This window comes from Octopus bimaculoides, chromosome 15 (genome assembly GCF_001194135.2).
Source record: "Octopus bimaculoides isolate UCB-OBI-ISO-001 chromosome 15, ASM119413v2, whole genome shotgun sequence".
Lineage (NCBI taxonomy): Eukaryota > Metazoa > Mollusca > Cephalopoda > Octopoda > Octopodidae > Octopus > Octopus bimaculoides.
In genome coordinates this window covers 33492759-33515897 of record NC_068995.1, presented here as the reverse complement: position 1 = coordinate 33515897, position 23139 = coordinate 33492759, and the positions used below count along the sequence as shown (strand labels likewise).

Here is a 23139-nt window from a genome sequence, read left to right as displayed (position 1 = left end):
GCAATAATATATTGGTTTTCTCCTGGAATGAGAGGTAAGAAGCTTGCTTCCCTACCACATGGTTCCAGGTTCAGTTACACTGTGTAATACCTGGAGCAAATGTCTTCTACTATAGCCTCAGGCCAACCAAAGCTTCATGAGTGGATTTGGTAAATGGAAACTGAAAGAAGCCTGTTGTGTATCTATGTGTCTTTACATCAAAGTTTGTCTCCCACCACCACTTGACAACCAGTGTTGGTTTGTTTACATCCCCATAACTTAGCAGTTCGTCAAAAGGAACTGAGAGAATAAATACCAGGCTTAACAAAAATAAGTACTGAGGTCAATTAGTTCGGCCAAAAGTTTCTCAAGGTGGTGCCCCAGCATGGCCACAATCTAAATACTGAAACAAGTAATAGACTATATATATATATATATATATATATATATCTTAGTGTTGTATTGTCTTAAGTGTAAACTCTCAAGCATTATTTTGTAGTTCTAAGTCTTTCTTTTTTAATAATCTTTCAGCGATTGACTTACTCCCATCACTATTTTTACATCTCCTATCTTACATCCTCTGTATTTTTATAGTGAAGTATCTATAGGTATGGGAGATATATGACCACCCCATTTGGAAAAAAGGATGTAGAGGAGAGAGAAATGGTGGCGAAAAAATGTCAGAGCCTAGCTTCAAGTTACAAGGAGATGAATATAAGTGAAGTGGTAGAGAGAGGATTGGACAGGGTGAGTGAGTAGGTAAGTAAGCTTGCAAGAGCTGAAAGGAGAATGGCAAATGGATAAAGATGGGGATAGAAGGGAATACATAAATACCAAATGGCAATTAAGACTAACTCCCTTTAAGGAAGGGAGATAATCTCAAGATTCAAGGATTTCTCAAAGTTGACATGCAAGTAAAGAAAAGGACAGGCTTCTTGTCCACAGATAAGAGGACAGTTGTGGACACGTGTTTCTGGTTCTATAGTTATCATCTGCATGACAATTGTCTGATATTACCTTCAGTAGCCAAGATACTTGGGCTTATATTAAAAAATTGTAGAACACACTTATGGCCTAGATTATTTTCATACATTAAACAAAAATCAGCTAAGGGAAATAACTCAGAGTTACCAGTGATGTATTTGAACGTAGAGACTCTGCCATTGAAAATGATGTATGAGTGTTCAGCTTATGCCAAACAAACTGCACAAATGATTTGTTTCGCACATTAGCTCACTCTCTCATCAAATCAACACTGTCTGAACAGGTGCACTGTGTACCCCCACATGTCAGGTGTTAAAGTGATCGCAGAGCAACACAACATGAGGTGTTTTGCTCAAGAACACAATGCACCACCTAGTCTAGGAATTGAAACCACGATCTCGCAATCGTGAGTACAACACCCTCACTACTAGGCCTTGCGCCCTCACACACAACAAGTGGCTGAGTATCTTACAAACATGTGTACTGTTAAGAGGGAGATTCAGTGTGGCACAGAATGTGACAAGACTGGCCCTTTGAATTACAAGTACAACTCACTTTTGTCAGCTGAGTGTACTGGAACAACATGAAATAAAGAGACTTGTTCAAGGACACAATGCACTGCTGGGAATCGAACTCATGACCTTTCAATTGTGAGCCAATTACCCTAACCACTAAAGATAGAAAACTAAGTAACTAGAAGCAATGAATACTTCATACAGTCTTATTGTTGTGGCACTATGCATTAATAGGTTACATAAAACAATTCAAATGTAAACACCCACCTCTTTCATTCCTGACATTACAGATATACCTATTTCATAACAAACAACCACTCCTCCATAACTTATAACCTTCTACTCAAGTTACTGAAGACAACCATACCTCTTAAATCCATTTTGTGTGTTTACACACTAACCTGACATTTATTTTAACATCTTCACATGCAAAGGCATACATGTGTGGCTTGAAGCTCAGCTAAATATGTATATACATAGCTATTGAAAGCTGACAAAGGAAGGATATCCAGTGACTTCAGCTGCACGAAAGCTTAATAGTACATACTTGATGCAGTAAACCAAAACATTTCAATTAATTAAAAGTACATCTTGAGTGTTGAAAATGACAATACCTAAATGAATAGGCCTAGTAAAATAAAGAAGAGATAAAAGAAGAGAAGCCAGACAGCCCAAAAGTTTGGTAATATATAGAATGCAGAAGGAGTGAGTTTTACCTTTAATAAAGATGCTATTTTATTTCTTCAGTCATCTTATATTTGCAGTAATGAAAAGACTATGCTTTGCTGAGAAGGCCTAGCAAGATAGAAACCTGTCCAGATAAATTATACTTTGTTGAGGTGGCCTAGTAAGATGTAAGCAGGTTCTTCTGAATATCAAATTCACTCTCTATGGCAATCAATATTTAATTAAAGTTTCTTTTAGATATCTGTTACATCAATTATACTAGCAACTACTTTGCAATATAAATATATGTATGTATACCCTACCTGTATATACATATTCAAATTCTTTTCAGAGGATCAAGACCCTATCTGCAGGTGGTTTAAAGCAGTTAAAATGAGTAACAGAATGTTGTTGTTGTTGACACTCCATCACTTACGACGTTGAGGGTTCCAGTTGATCCAATCAACGGAACAGCCTGCTCATGAAATTAACGTGCAAGTGGCTGAGCTATCCAGACACGTGTACCCGTCATGTAGTTCTCGGGGATATTCAGCGTGACACAGTGTGACAAGGCTGACCCTTTGAATTACAGGCACAACAGAAACAGGAAGTAAGAGTAAGAGAAAGTTGTGGTGAAAGAGTACAGCAGGGTTCGCCACCATCCCCTGTCGGAGCCTCATGGAGCTTTAGGTGTTTTCGCTCAATATACACTCACAACACCCGGTCTGGGAATCAAAACCACGATCCTATGACCGCGAGTCCGCTGCCATAACCACTGGGCCATTGCGCCTCCACAAAGTAACAGAATGATAGCAACACTTATGTACCACATGTAATTGATAAACAACTAAATGATATGGATCTTTAAAGCATTTATGCTAATTACTTTGATGACAGTTGATGATAGCAAGCTGTCCTAGTCGACATTTTCTTAAGCAATGACAGCTGTCAATTTCAACAGTGATGTGCATATACGACAGTGTAAGCGTCTTGAGAGAAAAACTGGGTTTAAGAGGCATCAGATGTAATGTGCAAGAGAGACAACTGTGTTGGTATGGTCATGTGATGCATATGAATGAGGACAGCTGTGTAAAGAAGTGCCAGTCTCTAACTGTGGGGGGAACCTGTGAAAGAGATAGATGTAGGAAGTCATGGGAGGGGGTGGTGAAGCACGATCTTCGAATGTTGGGTCTGACAGAGGCAATTAACAAGTGACTGAGACCTTTGGCGATATGCTGTGCTTGAGAAGACTTGTCAAGTCAAGTAAAATTTTAGTCGTGGCCATTGCCAATGTCATGTAAATGGCACCTGTGCTGGTGGAATGTAAAAAAGCACCCGTTACACAGTTGGAGTGGTTGGTGCTAGGAAGGGCATCCAGCCATAGAAACAATGCCAAATCAGCATGGAAAATGGACATTAAATGATGATGATGTCAACTAGTCACATTAGTTGTCAATTTCAACAGTGATGGCAACCAGTCTTACTAGCCGTTAATTTAACAGTGATGCTTGGATGATTATCAAGAGAGATAGATATACTGTTGTTGTTGTTGTTATTGGCACTCCGTCGCTTACGACGTCGAGGGTTCCAGTTGATCCGATCAATGGAACAGCCTGCTCGCGAAATTAACATGCAAGTGGCTGAGCACTCCACAGACACGTGTACCTTTAACGTAGTTCTCGGGGACATTCAGCGTGACACAGTGTGACAAGGCTGGCCCTTTGAAATACAGGTACAACAGAAACAGGAAGTAAGAGTGAGAGGAAGTTGTGGTGGAAAAGTACAGCAGGGTTCACCACCATCCCCTGGCGGAGCCTCGTGGAGCTTTAGGTGTTTTCGCTCAATAGACACTCACAATGCCAGGTCTTGGAATCGAAACCACGATCCTATGAGCGCGAGTCCGCTGCCCTAACCACTGGGCCATTGTGCCTCCGATAGATATCCTAGATAATGGTCATAATGCAAGGAATAAGGAGTTAAATAAAGCTGCTGGAGTTCTATGATATAGAACAAACTTCGGAAAGACAGTGATAATCTTACAACCTACCACACATGTAGTGAATTTAGTCATACCAGCAAATGGTTATCAACCCCAATTTCTGTCCTAAGTGGAATATGATCCCAACATTGTTTTAATTGCTATTATAGCCAAGAAATATTAATTAATTAAAATTACACCCTCAGTTATAAGAACGATTTATTTCTAAATGATCAATAAAAAAGCGGACAAAAGGAGACAACGTTGAAATTTTAATTAAAATTAATTAAATATGGACTCCAGTGCGGAGTGAATCTGGTTTTTAAATTTGACTTTAAGTGATGAAAATAATCGTTTTCTAAATCACTAAATCTGGTCAAAAATGAAAAGCAAGGGAAATAACCCTGAAATTTTCATTAAAAATCTGAATGTAAAAGCGGAGCGAGTCTGATCTTTAGCAGCATGGATTTTCGAGAATAAACACAACGGTATTAGAAATTTCAAGAATAAATAGAGAGTAGGGATAGCCAAGAGATTTGTTAATGTTGTTCTACACTCTAAAAAGGCAAGGACCTAGCAATGTATTTATATGAACCAGGACGTCATTGAGAATTGTGTCAAAACTTAATTGTCCTTAAAGTAAAAAAAAAAAAAAATTGGAATTATCACTACAAGAGATTAATATATATAAATTGCATAGAGAGATACTAGCCCAAACGAAGGTGAAAAACATAGCCAGTTACTGAGGCTGAGTTTTAGTATAATTAAGCTGTAGATCCCTCCAAGATACTTACTAAGATGATAGAAGTGTTGGGATATTTAGATAATATGCCTACATACTGAGTTAATGAAGTTGTGATTTAACCCCAGGTTAGTTCTGATTGAGCAGATCATTGATAAAAAGAGATTCAAACAGTATAGCTATGACTACATTATATAATGGTCTCATTTTGAGGCAGCAGAGTGTGATGAGGAAAATTTAGCAACTATACCCAGCAAGTCAACCAACAGCATAGAAGCTCCCTAATCAGGTAGCACAGGAACATGTTATCTCCAATGATTGATATAGTTGATACAATGACAAAGGAGATGCTTTGAAGGAGAACATTTACAGTACCCTCACTGCAAGAAAAAAGTAGTTTGAATGTAAACTCAAATGAGTAAATTTTCTAAATTAATTTGTGATTAATTACATTCTTTAGTAGCCCAATATATACACATTTAATGGAACAAGGGCTCCATTTTCTTTCATTACTAGCTGCAGTCACTATGGTGGGGTGGGGTACTGCTTTCAAAGGTTTAGTACACAGATGTCAAAATCATCTGGTTTTGTTGGGTAAATTAAAGCATAAACTAGATTTCATGGGTCAAATGGAACGATTATTATTAAAAATTCAATTCACAACATAGACCAAAGTAAATAAAGGTGTTGGTATCTATAATAATAAATGCGAAATTCTGCTTGTCCGTCCATCCAGGACCCCTGTACCTCAGTCTACATTTGCTCTACAGACATATTATACCTTTTTGGAATCAAGATGATCCTAGGATTGAAAATCTGCCCTTCATTTGGTTCTTGAACATCCAGCATTGGGATCAGGTTTTGTTGTATGCTAACAGTTGAAAATTCAAATTTTAAAAAGAACACCAAAAATTTGTGAACTTACAAGTTTATCATTTAAACTGAATTTAAAATAATATCATATTGGTAGGGTACCAATAAATGCTTAATTATTGCTCTCTTTAGTTTTGGGTGATAGGCCCAATTAGCCCTCTGCAAAAGCTAGCTTAAAAGTTTGCACAGAGTGCAGCTTTTAAGCTAGTATATTATAGAAATTTAATTAACAATATAAAAAGGAAAAAAATATGAGGTGTTAGCAAAACTTGTATGCAGAGATGTGAAAGAAAAACTCATCTACAAGCTATGTATGTATGTATGTATACAGACTAATTAAGTATGAGACAGAAAATGTCTAAATCAATGCATAGTTCTTGAGAAGATCAATGTCTGATGAAAAGCTGGCATTGTTTCAACTGCAAAACTTTTCAATATCATTCATATTACTAAAATCCATTTAAATATGTACATAAATTTGACCCAAAAAATCATTTAGCTCAGTATATAAAGACAAAGTGAAGGAGAAATAGGTCACGTTTTTTAGTACATGGATTCATAAGCCTCTTCATCATTGGTTCAGATAACAAAAGACTCCCTAAGGTGAACTGATTTGGATCTTTCTGATTTGGCGGGCACCACTTGTTTTCTTAACGAAACACTTTCAAACTTAGGACACAGGTAGAATGTGTCATATAAAACATCTTTTACTCTTAGTGTTATTGAGAAAATTTTATCTTTTGAAAGTTATTTCGTGTTAAAATTGTCGTATTTCGGTAATTTCAACCAATCACTGATGTCTATTGAGGTGAAAACAATTACTGCTGTGGAATGTAAACAACATGTTCTAGCGGTGTAATGGGATCTTTTCCCTTGAATGAAATTAGTGCAGTGGTTTGTCAACAACAACTATCAGCAGTATTGTTATTTACGATATCGTTTGTGCGTTTGTACTGGTTTTAGTTTTAGGGTTAGGGTCAGGGTTATGAATATTTTTGCCAAATTTGGTTGTGTCGGTGTATTGAACAGATTTTCACCAAATGTGGCAAAAATACTCATAACCCAAACGCACGAACGATGTACTAAATAAGAGTACCGCTGAAAGTTGTTGTTGACAAACAACGGCACTAATTTTATTCAAGGGAAAAGATCCCATTACACTGCTAAAACATGTTGTTTACATTCCACAGCAGTAATTGTTTTCACCTCAATAGACATCAGTGATTGGTTGAAATTACCGAAATACGACAATTTTTTTACATGAAATAACTTCGAATACAAAATTTTTTATCTGTTCTATAAGACAAAATATACAAGTATACGAAGTTTTAAAATATTTCGGTAGAAAACAATAAATAAAACATAAATAAAAAGTGGCGCCCGCCAAATCAGAAAGATCCACTGATTTCACTAACTGAACCAATATTAATCAAAACTTTGGTTGAGATCCAATTCTAAACACATGCTAGCAAGATAACTTTTATGCAATATTTTAAAATTAAAAAATTTATTTTTATATAAAATTGATTAAACACTGCCACGAGCTGCATCTGGCTTGCAATGTTTGACACTCCTGGTTTAGTAGATCATTGAATTTCAATACTCATTTCACTCTAGTACATATTTTATCTCTTTTAGCCTTTCATCACTCTTGTTTCTCCACTCTTTGCCAACATTCATCATGAAACTTTCTATCACCTTTCAGACGATGATAACCCATCCAGCTCATGCCAGTACGAAAAAGCAGATATATAGACTTGCATATTTTCACCAGTTTTCAGACAGAGAAAACAACTTCACATCAAAATCATTGATGTTAATTGTAATACCTTTAATGTTTATAATGAAATATAGGCATGGTCTCGGATGATAAACTATAACAAAGGGGAGTTAATTTGTAATCACTAAGAAATAAAAATAATGTAAAATATAACCAAAGAAGCATCTACACCAAGATTGGGAACCTTAACAACACTAGGGGAAAATAGCAAGAGCAGTTGGGATAACGTAAGGGCTGAGAAAAATAATATCCTTTCAATTTTGTAGGTAAGCGATTGGATAATGGATAATGTAGTACTCAACATAAACTATATCTAAACAAGAGATCTGCTGGATCAAAGCTGACCTTTGGCTATGCAGCAACAATGTCATGTAAGAAAATAAAGAAACAAAATTTACATCTGAGAATTTCAAAGAAAAAAGGGAAAGAAATTCACCTTATTGATGTCAAAACTAAATGGTTATTTTCTTTATCTTAGTTTTTATTAATTCATATGTTAGTTATTACAATAGTTATAATAAGATTCATTATTCTAAACTCAGATTCTTAAAAATATGATTCAATAAAATCATAACTATATGTTTTTAAAGTTTAAATAAAATTAAAGATCTGTTTGCAGTAGAATTAAAACATTTCATTTTTTTTTTTTTCAAGTTAATCCAATGGAAGAGAGCCAGTGGTTGTAATTATTGTATGCTCTCCCAAACAGGTTGAATTGATGTGGTTAATATTCAATTCCAACAATTGTAGGACAATGTAGAAAAAACTCACTGGGACCTGATGAAGCAGTGAGGGTAACAAGTATTAAACACTGCCACAAGCTATACCTGGCTTGCAATGGTTGACACTCCTGATTTAGTAGATCATTGAATTTCAATACTCATTTCACCCTGGTTCAGAAGAGGAAGAAGCCAGCTTGAAAGAAGAAACAGTGCATTTCTGGTTCAGAGGTGAAAGTTAGTTGGTGTGTTAATATTTTCCAATTAGCTAACCTTTCCTTCTTTTAGAAGTTATTGTTGCTGTTAATCTCATGGAGCAAACATATAATTAAAATAATTCCAACTATCTTTTTTGTATACCTAGAGCTACATTATCCAATATATCTTTTCTTTTTCATGGCAGTAGAGTGTTATATGAGGAAGATCTGGTTTCTATTTTTAGCAAGTCAAGCATTGATGTAGAGGCTCCCACATTGGCTCTTTTGTATGTTGTGTAGGTTGATAGTGCATGTACCAGCACTGGTAAGATATGAGAATTGTACTCCAATGTGGGTCTTATTTGAATTTTATAGAGAATCAGCAACTTATTTCAGCTGAGGAAAACTAGTTTTTTTGGACGCAGTTTTCGCAATGTTAAATATGATAGATTGCTATCACAGATCAGTTGTGAAATCTAGCGAGAAGCAATTTTTGAAAACTCTGGTTATGTGTATGCCCCTCTTCATTTCGACATCATGTGGTAGTTGTAAACTGAGCATCATTATTATATAATTAGTGTCATTCATCCTGCTCCAGTGACTCAGTTTTGCAATAATTCTTATAAATGGATCCCATTCCTAATTCCAACCACTTTGCAAAGTATATTGGGTACGTTTTTTTGCAACATCAGCATTGAGGTTGCTGTGTAAGACTGAAGAGCCCTCTTGAATGACAGGCAGGATAAGAGTTATGGTGGACACTTTAAGCAAAGTGTTAAAAGATTAGTTGTACACCATAGTGATGGTTTCTTTCTGTTGGCTTCATGTACTCATAAATGTTCTATGTATTTTTGTGCATTGCATCACTTTGTCTGTCTCCTGCACATTTTGTGAACAGAATGTGCACAAGACAGTAAACAATCTGTGAACATTCTGAAAATATTGTAATTAAAGCCTTGTATTTTTGTCTTCTATGTAAAAGATATTATATGGTTTATGGGTGCCATCATCATCATTTAGTATTCATTTTCATGCTGGCATGGCTTAGATGGTTTGACTAGGACTGGTAAGTCAGATAGCTTCACTAGGCTGTTTTCCTAACACCAACCCACAGAGTGTACTGGGTGCTTTTTACTAACCACAACTATGAACTCACTAGCTTGATATGTCTTCTCAAGCATAGCAACTCACCAAAAGTCTCGCTAACTTGTCGTCACCTCTGTGAGACTCAACATCGAAAGATTATATTTCACCATCTCATCCTCCTGGTCTACCTCTTCCACAGATTCCCTCTACAGTTAAAGATCAATACTTCTTTATGCAGCTGTCTTGTCCACATACATCACATGACCATACCAGCTTAGTCTTCTCTCTTGCACACTACATCTGATGCCTCTTGAGCCCAATTTTTGTCTTAAGACACACTCTGTCATATGTGCACATTGACATTGCATATCCAGCAGAGCATATTAGCTTCATTTCTTTCAAGCCTTTGCATGTCACTGGTGTTGGTGCATTTATGTCCCCATTCTCTGTTTTGGTGGGAATTTTTCCAACTTTTTTTCACCACAGCCTTGGAAATGATGGGGGGGGGATGAGTAACAGTTGAGTGTAGTCAACTGAATTTATGCTATAACTTGTGGAAGGGGTTTGCAAGGGCTACAAAGGATGAGTTTTTCTAATACTTTCTTTTAGTGTGTGGAAATGAATGATGGTATTGTAATGCAACTGAGTTTTGTTGGGCTTTAAAACTGTGATGATTTAATCCACTTTCCAGATTCTGGAAATTTGGCAATGTTGGTATAAATAGTTGTTGATCATACATCTTCCAGATAAACTCTGAGCTAGAAGACCTATGATCAGAGATATTCCATGTGTGACCACATCAGTTTTCTAGGGGTGTCTAAGAGTACATTCTCCAAAAGGGTGGTGGAGTTAATCCACTACCCAGTTGAATAGCACCACCTATCCTTTTGATCCAGTCTGAGTCCATTTTTTGCAAGATTTCAGACCAGATTTCTGGAAGATAATTTCCTTTCCACTAGTCTTAGAAGCAGTGGAAAAGATCATGGGCATTATCCTGCTTCCTCTGACTAACCAATAAAAAAAAATGCATCCCCCACCTCATTTTTAAGGCATTAGAATGAGATTTAAAGCAGGAATAGGTGTTATTTCTAGCAACCAAGCAACTATGTAGAAGCTTGTACATGGTATGAAAAGTGGCAGACATTAGTTAAGTGCAAAGATTCTTTCAGGTCCTGAATGCATTAGGTGTACGTTTGTGATTTTATCAAACCCTTTCTTTTCTACTCATTAATTGTGTGAGCACAGTACCGAGACAAGCAAATTGAAGAGAGTTTGGGAGGATTATTACTGAAGTGTGTGTGTATGTGTGTGCACAAACACACACTGAGTGTGAATAAGTGGAAAGCAAAATAAGTAGTAAATTCAGTGGCTTTATCAACAGGAATGTTACTTAAAAAAACCCTCTTGGCTAAGGAAAGGTGTATAGGAAGATTCTGCAAAGTTAATTTCAGTTGGCAATGAGCCAGAAGGCCTAAACAAAATTTAGGGATACAAAAGAGCTTGCAACTACGGTGCAGAAATGCATACTTCTCTTTCTTGATGGCTATCTTCAAAACATAGCAGTGATGAGTAAATGCTTTCAGTTAATAGTGGTGACTTTACACCAGGAGGTTGTGTATATATTACCATTTGCTTGTACAACCAGACTGAACCACTTGGAGGAATTGATTTCTAAGGATTGTGGAGGGTGTTTTCAGTTAGCTGTTGCACAGTTGTCTCCACTGATTCAAAAGTGAAGCACAATTGCTTCCAAAAGTAATTGGCATAGAACTTGTAGAACTCCAATTAGCTAACTATGTGATTATGGAAAACTGGTTGACAACACCTTGATTCTGTACTGTTTTCCATCAGTCTAGATGACAAGCTTGACATGAGAGCAGGAATTAGACCAGCGGTTTTCAATCATTTTTTTACCTATGGACACCTACCACCACCATTGCTACGCCATAGATATTTCTTTCAAAATCCCTATTTTGATTTTCACACATTAACTTGTGTAGGCTGAACTGTGTAAAAGAGAGAAAGAAACTAACTGAGCTGTTTCTTGCAATAAAAACATCTAAAGTAATTTTTTTTAATTGAACCTTAATATACTACTGTGGCTCCTCAATTTACTACATTGTTTGAGTGGAAACCCCCAAAATCTTATATGAACCCCCAGGGGTCATACGAACACTGGTTAAGAACCACTGGATCAAGACTAAAATGTCTGATGCACATGTGCTCAGTAAAGCACAAAATATGATCAAACTAAATTAATGAAAGAGTAGCAAAAGGTTTACCATGGGAAACATATTGATTCATAATACTGTACACAATAAACCCAGCTGCTCCTCCTCCTCCTCCACCTCTACACCAGTTCTGCAACTTTCATAGCTCATTCTTTTTAAGATAAAAATACAAACAAGTAATTTAATAACTTATTTTAAAAATATACTGACTTCCACTAACTTAAAATTTGCCAGACTAACTTCACACTTTGTTCCTAAGAAAACCATTGTGAGAGCGCTTGGTAATCAAATAAACCTTAATAAAAGGTCATCACTGCAACGCCCGCCAGTAAAAAGATGCATTTGTGCCTCATAGTTGCAAGCTCTTCTGTCCAAAATTGTGGCCAGGCCTTGTTACCTTACAAACAATTTCTAATAACTTTACAGAATACCCCTATTCACCTCTCCTTTAGCCAAGATGGTTCTTTAAGTAACTCTTGCTGATAAAGCCACTAAATTTACTGTTGCTTTTACTTCCAACTCATTCACACTACAAGGCCTCCCAAACTCTCCTCTATTTTGCCTATCTGTTCATATTATCAAAAATGTCCAATTCCTACAACCAATAGGTTGTACGAAATAGCAGAGCTATACAATAGAGGGATATGCTTCTCACTCCAAATCGCAAAAATGTTACCCAATACATTTCAACTAACCTGATCGACAGAAGCAACTCCACTGAATAGATTACTAGCAACATATCGATGGTCAGTTCAAATCCACAGCAGGTGTTTCATTTCATTTTGGGATATATCATTATATTTTACATTGCCTTCGTTACCCAAAGTTGTTTGATTCTCCATTCCAAAAGAGATTTATTCATCTGCTTCACGACATGAAACTAGTACTACGCACCACCTCTTCAAAGCCCTACTCCCCGGTACTTTTGAACAACTTGTATGTTTATAATGACACGATTTCGAATTGAATACACTAGCATGTAAATCAATGGAGTTGTGCTTTTTTTTTACCGTCATTCTCTGTGACTATGGATGGGTGGGACTGAAAATTTGGATATCTTCATAAATTCTTGGGTAACGTCGTATTTATTTCTAGTTATTTAACTCTAAAACGAAGGCGCAGTGAATTTGGTGAGATGATTTCAATGCAGAATACAAGAACAAAAATGCCATTAAGATGGAAGCGGAAGTAAGGAAAGACAACTCTCATTACAGTAGATATTTTCTAAAAGTATTCTGGAAATGCGAATACAAAATAATACAGAAAATGGAAGAGTACAAATACTTACATTAGTCAATACGCACTACTGAAATCATTCTTATTTTGAAGTAATAAATCATAATTTTGCACAAGTTTACAGAATAACTGTACAAAATATTGACTGCAATGAGAGTTGTCTTCCATAACATCCGCTTTCACTCTCAAAACATTTTGTACGAGTATTCGGAGTAGGTTATGGGATAAAAAATAAATATATTTTATTACTACCAAGTAATATATTTATTATTTAAAATAAATAAATAACTCAGACTCAAGAAACTGAGAATATATTGTGTTTTGTGGGGTTTTTTTTCTTTGCCAACTCTTTAATAACAAACAACACTGAAAATCAAACAGGTTTATCAGCTGAAGAAGGTTAAATCGGTCCAAACAGATCTCATTTACCCTTCAGTTGCCAAATATTAAATAGTAATAACATATTACAAGGAGTTTAATGGTAAGAATCAATTACTATCTCCTAACAGATGAAAGTAGACGGTAATGAATTACGTTTGGCTAGACAAACAGTTCTAGATAATCTAATCATTTACTCAATAATATAAATAAATAAAATACTGTAAAGTTACAAATTTCTCTAATATTGGAAGATCGAAGTATTGGTTATAGACTGTCTCCATTTCAAGGATGGGCAATTCGTATTTCCACATGATCTATTACTATATTTTCCCTCAAAATAAAATCTGATCTATATTATACATTTCGATGTTGGAAGTAAATATTTATCTCGTTCCATCTATTTAGAGAGAGATTAAATGTGAGCACTGAGACTAACGATATCGATAAAACGGTGTTGATGAAGATAAACAATACAGGAAGGCTGACGTAATTTTGTAGACGGAAAAGAAGTCAAAATAGTTTCAGTATAATTATTACAAACTTGCTTAGAATTTTAAAACAAAATCTTGTTTAAGATATAACTTACCAAATGCCGATAACGTTAAAAAACAAACTATGGATTGCTGATTATGATAATCCATGATGAACAAATGTCATCTAGAAGTTAAATTTGGTTCGAAGGTGAATCACGAATCCTTGCCCCGTGCCTTTCACATTTTCAGGTCTAACAACGAGGCGGTGTACTCAAGGGACGTAATTCAAAAAACGTTATGCGAAAACTATGGTAACAAATTCGGAACATTATAAAAAAAATTTTAACTTCTTAAAATCGTACAAATTAGGTTGATTTATTAGAAAAAAAATAATAATTTAAAATATTATCTATTTGTTTAAATATAACTTTTATATAATTTGTAAACTTCTTACTTGATGAATTAGATTGTAATAATTATGTTCCGTTTAGGTTTCCATACATGTTGTTAGTTGACGATTAATGTTTTTCAAATATTTCTACATGTCGAGGCGCGTCCTTTGAGTTTGTTACCAACGGCTTTCCTAAAGCTTCGCCGATACCTTGCTGTCAGCTTTTGTGCTTATTTCAGGATAATGTTTTAACAAATTTTTATTACTTAGCGATGTGGAATTCGTCGAGTCAACTTAATAATGGCAGATCCATACAGTTTTGGAGACAAAATCGAAGATTACAATGTATTGAATCTGCTCGGCAAAGGAGGTTTTGCATGTGTTTACCGTGCCAAATGTATGAGAACCGGACAAGATGTAGCTATAAAAATGATCGACAAGAAACTGATGAAAGCTGCCGATATGGTGACAAGGGTTCGAAAAGAAGTGGAGATCCATTCTCGTATGAAACATCCAGCAGTGTTAGAACTCTATACATACTTCGAGGACAAAAATTATGTCTACCTCGTATTGGAGTTGTGTCATCGAGGAGAGTTGCATCGCTATCTAAAAGCATACAACAAAGTTCTTTCTGAGGAAGAAGCTGTCGTATTTATGGATCAAATTATTAGTGGAATGATTTATTTACATTCTCACAATATTTTGCATCGAGATCTAACTCTGGCTAATCTCTTACTTACTCGCGAAATGGATGTGAAGATCGCAGATTTTGGCCTGGCCACTCAACTCCAAATGCCTGATGAAAAACACTTTACTATGTGTGGAACACCGAATTACATATCTCCGGAGGTTGCTATGCGTACATCACATGGATTAGAAGCAGATGTCTGGTCGCTTGGATGTATGTTATACACCTTCCTTGTTGGAAACCCTCCATTTGATACAGAAGCGGTTAAAAGCACCTTAAACCGGGTTATTATGGTAGAATACAACTTGCCCAATCACCTTTCTCCGGAGGCCAAAGATCTGATCCAGTTACTATTACGGAAAGATCCGAAAGAAAGAATAGCACTCTCTGAAATTCCCGATCATCCATTTATGAAGAAGAGATATCCTTTGAGCTATAGACATCGGTGCCACCAGAATTGTCATGAAGCTTCGATAGATAGTGGTAAAGGTACGATGAATACAGAGACGAACAGCTGGAGCCGTAACATTAGTCATTCAACGAATGGTTCCAGAAGCCGACCCTTTCTAGGATTACCTATCCAGGAAATACAAAGTTACATCTCAGAAAAAGACGATTATAGTTCGGAATTCTTTCCAGAAAATACCAATGTGTTTCCACATAAATTTGAACAAGGCAAATATTTGGATATTCATCCGGCTGCTCTTTCTGCTTCGTCTACCCAACATGACAACCGAACAAATCCAAAAGTCGGCAACCAGACTGCCTTCCACCATGGAAGTTGTACTAAACCACCTCTTCTGTTAGAATCTCATCAACATAAGGTATTGTTGAACAAAAATTATATTCCAAATTCATATAATCACCAAATAAGTAGAAATGATTGTAATTATAATAATTCTAATAACGTTCTTTGGGATCGAATCACAACTGGTGATAAACCTTTTCACGAAATGGAGGATTGTAATGTAGACCCTTCTAAAATTCCAGTAAATTCCAAGAGTACTTGTAGCCTTTCATGCAGTGGATCTTTATGTAGTAACAATGCTAACTTGTTATCAAGTGATCCGAGTTCAAGTAGTCAACCAAACTTATCTGATCAGAGCAGTAGCAACTCCTTACACATGCATCCCGGTGTAGGCATTACCTCGGATACCTCGTCGGAGGGTAGCAGTCCAGATGTAGCTCTAAGGAAGGAAGGGCGTGTAGGGACTCTATCAAAAATGGCATTTGGTAAAAACACTAAATTAAAAGAAGAGCCTACTCTTTCTCTGAAGAAAAGAGAGTGTGTTGGAGAAGATTGTGATAGTGGTTTGAAGACTACAAATTCTTCAAACCAGATTAAGTATTCAACATCAGTAAGCAATAATCCAACTACTAAAATTACAACTTCATCAAAAAATCGATCAAACCATAATGCTGAATTGCCTCCAAGTACCATTTCAGCCCTTTCTTCAATACGACTACGACCTATTAGACAACGTACTAAGACAGCTTTTGTGAGCATCCTTGATGGTGGAGATGTATGTTTGGAATTTGTAAAGAATCGAAGCAAAGAGGAATACATAGCAGAGATATTCTTGATTTCTCAGGATGGTAACAATGTGACCATATACCAAGCTAACAATGGACAAAAATTTGATCCCAATCAAGTCCCTCCTCCTCATTCAGCAAATGTCATTAAAAAAACATTTCATTTGCAATCCCTTCCTGAGAAATACCTGAAAAAATACCAGTATGCATCAAAATTTGTTAATCTTGTAAGATCAAAGACTCCAAAAGTGACACTGTACACCACAAAGGCAAAATGTATGTTGATGGAGAATTATCCTGAACCTGATTTTGAAGTGGATTTTTATGATGGTGCTAAATTTACTATTTCATCTTCAGGAATCAGAATCATCGAAAACAATGGTACTTCTCTTCTTTTGGAATCTGGTGAAACAGGTCAGTGCTTTAGTAGTGAAACACAAAAACTGTTAGCTTATGTAAAAGATTGTCGTCAACGTTGTATTGAATTAGAACAAGTGATAAGTACAGTTGAGCTAAGTTGTAAGACAGTAGATAATCTTTTCCCAATAATAATTGGACGTAAACCCAATGTACTTGTTGCTAATGCTAAAACAGATGACCATGATATAGTCAAGAGTGCCAAAGACAGTACCAGTCCCACTATTATCCCTAGTGAATATCCTACAGATGTAGAGGGTTCCTTAGATGGAACTTACTCAAACAGCCCGTTGATAACTACACAAAACTCAACTTGTAACAGTTCTCTTCATAGAAAATCCTCATTCAACAAGCCAGCTAGCCCTTCTGTTACCACTGATCTCACATCCAGTGCATCTTCCAATCACAGTAGCTGCAACAACTCCTCTCACAACAACACACACAACAATAGAATAGTGCGACAGATTTTCGTTCCAAATGTTGGTTGGTCATTCCAGTATATAAATGGGGAGATTTGGATCAAGTTTAATGATGGCACCCAACTCGGTGTGAAGCCTTCAGGACAAACATTTAAATATGTAGATGTTGATTGTAAAATGGCCAAGTACCAGAAAACAGATGTATTACCAGGTTTTGTTAAAAAGAAATTAGAAACAGTTCCATTTGTGGTTAAAAGTTTGTTGTCAGATAACAGAATGCCTGAGATTCCATAACACATTATTCTTCATCTTTCATCTTTTACATTTGGTATATTTGTTTATATATATATATATAGGTATGTATATATATATATATATATTTAAAGGTGTGTGTATGTTATCTGACTTGCCACAACAAATTCTATTAATATTTCAAATTTCATGTGGTTTCTTACTCTTCCTTATAGTTTTTCTTAATGGTTTGTTTGCTTGACATCTGCTAGTTTGCTGAATTTTGATCTTTTCTCACAAATTTTAATCATGAAATTTTAATTCAACTTTTCTCACCCTCTCTCACACTACACATTTTTCAAACCTTTTTGTATATTTATTTATTAACATTCCTCTATCTCCACTATATCCATCTACCTTCTCTAACACTTATCATTTTCTCCTCTACTTTTAACTATTGCAAAAGAATAGCTTTTTTTAAAAAAAACAGAAAGATTGTTTTGTCCCTGTTTGCTGCTCTTCCAAACTAAAAAAATTCATTTTTGTAGTCTTCCCTTTTTCAATGTTAAACCATTTTATATGTTGATTTTAATGTCTCGAGTATTTATTCATACATTTTTATCTTAATTTAATTACCATTTCCAAATCATACCTATTAACTCTGCATAAAGAATGGTATGGTAAGAGTAAACTTCACTTTGTGTGCATGCATTAGGGATAAATAAAGGGCACTAATAAATTAATAGAAACATTATTTCTAAATCTCTCAAAGAGAGAATACTAATAATTTACCTTTAATTATACAATAGACACATCAGGACATCTTAATTAGAAGACATTGTTTAAAAGTATAAGAAAACAAAAGCAATGAGAAATCCCTTTTTTCTTGCATTTTTTTCTATTTGCTCCTCATTTAATTGCTGATGTTTTTTTTTTTTTTTCATGCTTTATACACCCTTTTTGTCTGCATAATTATTCCCATTTATAGTTTATCACTTAACGACTATTTTGAGATTGATTTTTCTTAATGAGAAATGCTCTTCATCGATTTCTATTCCTGGCCAAATTATCACTGATTTTCAGCCCTTCTTCCCCCTTACCACCACCACCACTGTTATCTGCACCTCCAAAGCAAACTTGTTCACAACTAGAGTTTTCAACCACTCATTGCCGAACATTCACATACAATGCTGTACATACTAAGAATCGATTAACCAAACAACTTCATCAACACTATGTGGACTCCATCATTATTTTATTTATTTTTTACACCCCTCCACATTGATGCACTCAACACACCTGCATACACTAACATCTTTGTTTTATTATTATTATCATCATCATCACCATCATAATCGTCAATTATTGGCTTCATTTTGCATACTTCTTTCTCTTCTTCCTTTTCTATTTCCACTTTGTTCATTCTGTTTTGTACATAGTATTACATATTCTTTTGTTATTGGTCTTTTGACCTTAAACCAAACAGAACTGACTGACACTTAGACACTTGTATAACGACTAGGATCAGGTATATTCTGTATAAAACTGTTTTTTACTGAGACGTGTATAGCTGCATTTCTGTGTGTGTGTGTGTGCATGTGCATTCTGAATGTGTTTCAAATTTGTTTACTCTCAAATATAATTTTTGTATTAAAAGGTTTAAAAATATATAAAACTGCAACATAACAAATTTTATATTATTTTATATTCTATCTATATTGTCGGTATTAGTTACATTATAGTTGTTGTTTATATATTTTTTATTATCATCAGTGCCATTGTTATTTTTCTTTATAATCATCATGGTAATTATTAATGATAATGATTATATTAAGTCAATACTACTATCAATATTAGTAGTAATGCTACAATTACTATTCTTATTGCTAATGTTATTATTAATATTTATATTGTCTTATTTTTAGTAGTATTATAAATGTTAATAATACTATTTAATCATATCTGAGTCAATAAAATACATACCAGTAATATGCTTAAGATAAGATGGCATGCTGGCAGAATCATTAGCACACCGGGCAAAATGCTTAGCAGTATTTAATCCGTCTTTACATTCTGAGTTCAAATTCCACTGAAGTTGACTTTGCCTTTCATCCTTTCTGGTTCAATGAAATAAGTACCAGCTGAACACTGGGATCAAATTAATCATCTTAGCCCCTTCCCTGAAATTTCTGACCTTGTGCTAAAATTTGAAGCCAGTCTAATATTAATCTAATGGATTATGCCCCTTACCTTCATTAATCCTACCTAATAAGGAAAATGTTAAACTAATATTAATATTTATAATGCTGTCATGATTTTCATAAGAGGGAGGATATAGTGCAGTAAGTTTAACCCAGTTTATTACAGGTATTTAACATGAATAAAATAACAATATTAAAATTGTTATTTTAATATTATCATAGATCCAGCAATCAATAAATTAAGAACCAATACTGTATTACAGATTGAACAGTATTACTATAAAGATCAATATTATTATAAAGGTGGTGAATTGGCAGAATTAGTAAAGCACTGGATGAAAAGCCTGGTAACATTTGGTTTTGTCCCTTTATGTTCTGAGTTCAAATCCTGCTTCTCTGTCATCCATCCTATATCGATAAATGGTTTTGATTTAATCAACCGTTCCTTCCCTTGTATATGTGGCCTTGTGCCTAAGTTAGAAATCATTACTATTAAGGTGATGAGCTGACTATATGGTTAGGGCATTGAACAAAATGCTTAGCAGCATTTCTTCCAGTTCTTTCCATTCTCAGTTCAAACACCTCCCAGGTCAACTTCGCCTTTCATCTTTTCAGGCCTGATAAAATAAAGCTCCAGTCAAGTACTGGGATCGGTGATATCATCTAATCCCTTCTTCTCGAAATTGCTGGCCATGTGCCAAAATTTGCCGAGCTGGCAGAATCAGTAGCATGCCAGACAAAATGCTTAGCTACATTGTTTCTGGTTTTAAATTCAAAGTTCAAATTCCACCGAGACCGACTTTGCTTTTCATCCTTTCAGAGTCAATAAATTAAGTACCAGTTGACCACTGGGGTTGATGTAATCAACTACTCAACTCCCACAAAATTTCAGGCCTTGTGCCTGTTGTAGAATGGATTATTATTTTTAAGGTGGTGAGCTGACAGAATCATTAGGACGCTGAGCAAAATGCTTAGCAGCATTTCGTCCATCATTATGTTCTGTGTTCAAATTCTGCTGATTTTCGGAGTTGATTAAATAAGTACCAGTTGAGAACTGGGTTTGATGTAATCGACTATCCCCGAACTCACAAATTCTAGGCCTTATGCCTATAGTAGAGAGGATTATTATTATTATTATTATAATAAAGGGCAGTAGATTGTTGGAATTGTTAGAACACCAAACAAAATGTCTTACAGTATTTCTTCTGGCTCTTTATGCTCTGTGTTAAATTCCCACCACAAATTCATAAAATAAAGTACCATTCAAATAATGGAATCAATGTAATCAGCTAGCCTCTCCCCAAAATTTTAGGCCTTGTGCTTATATTAAAAATAAAAATTAAAATAATTCCTACTACTACTACTACATTTTGACTTCAAATTCCACCAAGGTCAACTTTGCCTTTCATCTTTTCAAGGTTGATAAAATAAGTACCAGTCAAGCACTGGGGTTGATTTAATCAACCTGCCCTTCCCCAAAATTTCAGGCCTTGTGCTTATAGTAAGAGAAATTATTATTATTATCATTATTATTATTATTATTATTATTATTATTATTGTTCTTGTTATTATTATTATTATTAATTTTTTTTCTTGTATTTTTAATGTTAAAAGTATGGTGAAAAAATGGAAATTAATTTTAACGTTTCAAACTTTTGACTGAACTCTTCACTTTGATATTATTTATATATACTAGTGTATTTGAAATATCAGCATCAAATTCTCAAAAGGAAATATTTATTTCTTAAAGAATGTTGGCACACTCAAATAAATATAATTTCATTCCTACACTCAGAAGTTTCTATTTTTTATGGGTTTTTTTCTTTCTGTTAGTCTTAAAAAGTTAACATAAATTTTTGATGTCAAGAATTTTATAAACTTTTGGGAGAACATGAAATAATCCTTTTTTTGGAATAGTGGATCTTGAAACACACATAAAAGGTAAAGACCTCACTTCAGTCATGAATGACCATGGGATTACACCTAGAAAGTTATCCAGCAGTCACCCATGCATACCAGCCTCCCCTCTCCATGACACCGATGTTATCCAAGGGAAAGGCAAAGGCAGATATAGCTTGGCATCAGTGATGTTGCAACTCATTTCTACAGCTGAGTGAACTGGAGTAACGTGAAATAAAGTGTCTTGTTGAAGAACACAACACACAGTCCAGTCCAGGAATTGAACTCGCTACCTCATGATTGTAAGTCTGATACTCTAACCACTGAGCCATGCACCTTCACACATAACGCTATAAATAAAATAGATAGAGAAATTTGAAGGATTGCTTTCGTCCAATGGTAGGATGCTTGTCATGTCTGCAAGAGATGTAGGATTGAGTCCCACTGGCAGCTTTCAAATTTTCTATCCAAAAGGGTTTTTCCATTCCATATTTACATGTTATTATTTGTAGCTTTATATGTGCTTTGAGATCCACTATTCCAAAAAAGAATTATTTCACATTCTCTCAAAAATTTATAAAATTCTTATGACATCAATGAAATACAATTCTTGCTGGTAAGAATAATGTTTCTAAAATGAAGAATTTGAAGGATTACTTTCATCCAATGGTAGGATGCCTGTCATGTCTACAGATGTAGGTTTGTGTGCTATGGGCAGTCTTCAAATTTTCTACACAAAAGAGTTTTTCAACCCAATATATACATACTGTTACTTATAGCTTTATGTGTATTACAAGATACACTATTCCAAAAATGAATTATTTACAAAGGAAGGCTGAAAAGTTCATAGGCTGACCAAGATGCCCTCATGGAATGTGACCAAATGAGGTTTATTTATCCCCCTTGCAGTCCATACACTTCTGTCAGTCACTAGGCCATGCACCATCACACACATACATGTGTGAAGATGCATGCCACCACTTGACCACTAGTGCTGACTTGTTTATATCACCATAACTTAAAGATTCAGCAAAAGAAACTAATCGAACAAGTAACAAACTTTAAAAAATAAGTACTCAGGGTTGATTTATTCCACTAACCCTATTAAATCAGTGCCCCAGCATGGCCTCAGTACAGTGATTGAAACAAGTCTGAGAAAGAGAAAAAGGTATGAACCTTCATATAGTTTACATAACTATTTTATATTATAAGGGTTGGCTAAAAAGTTCATAGGTTGATCAAAATACTCTCATGGAATGTGACCAAATGAGGCTTATTTTTCAACATAGTCCATACATTTCCAGTGGTGTTGCCATGTTTGGATCCCATTGGTGAAGAAGCTTTCATCCTGTTAGTCAAAAGAGTCATCAACAACAGATATGATGTCATCATCACTGAGATACTGCTTCACAGCCAAGTTTTTTTTCATATTAAGAAAGAGATGATAGTCAGATGTGGCCAAATCAGGAGAATAGGTTGGCTGATCAAACAGTCACATACAACAACCATTGAATCCAAGG

At 35.2% G+C, this 23139-nt stretch overlaps 2 protein-coding genes across 2 annotated transcripts in view; one reads left to right on the top strand and one right to left on the bottom strand.

The window, feature by feature from the left end:
- Positions 1–14107, bottom strand: part of LOC106880618 (3-hydroxy-3-methylglutaryl-coenzyme A reductase) — a 101124-nt gene extending 87017 nt beyond the window's left edge. Inside the window, exon 1 of the mRNA XM_014930640.2 lies at positions 13954–14107. The gene's annotated coding sequence lies outside the window, so the exon portion shown is untranslated. The remainder of the gene's footprint in view (positions 1–13953) is intronic.
- Positions 14108–14334: 227 nt separating this feature from the next.
- Positions 14335–21510, top strand: LOC106880620 (serine/threonine-protein kinase PLK4). Its single transcript, XM_014930645.2, has one exon. It carries the CDS (start codon positions 14532–14534, stop codon positions 17580–17582), a length of 3051 nt encoding a protein of 1016 aa, XP_014786131.1. The 5' UTR covers positions 14335–14531; the 3' UTR covers positions 17583–21510.
- The last annotated feature ends 1629 nt before the right edge of the window (positions 21511–23139 follow it).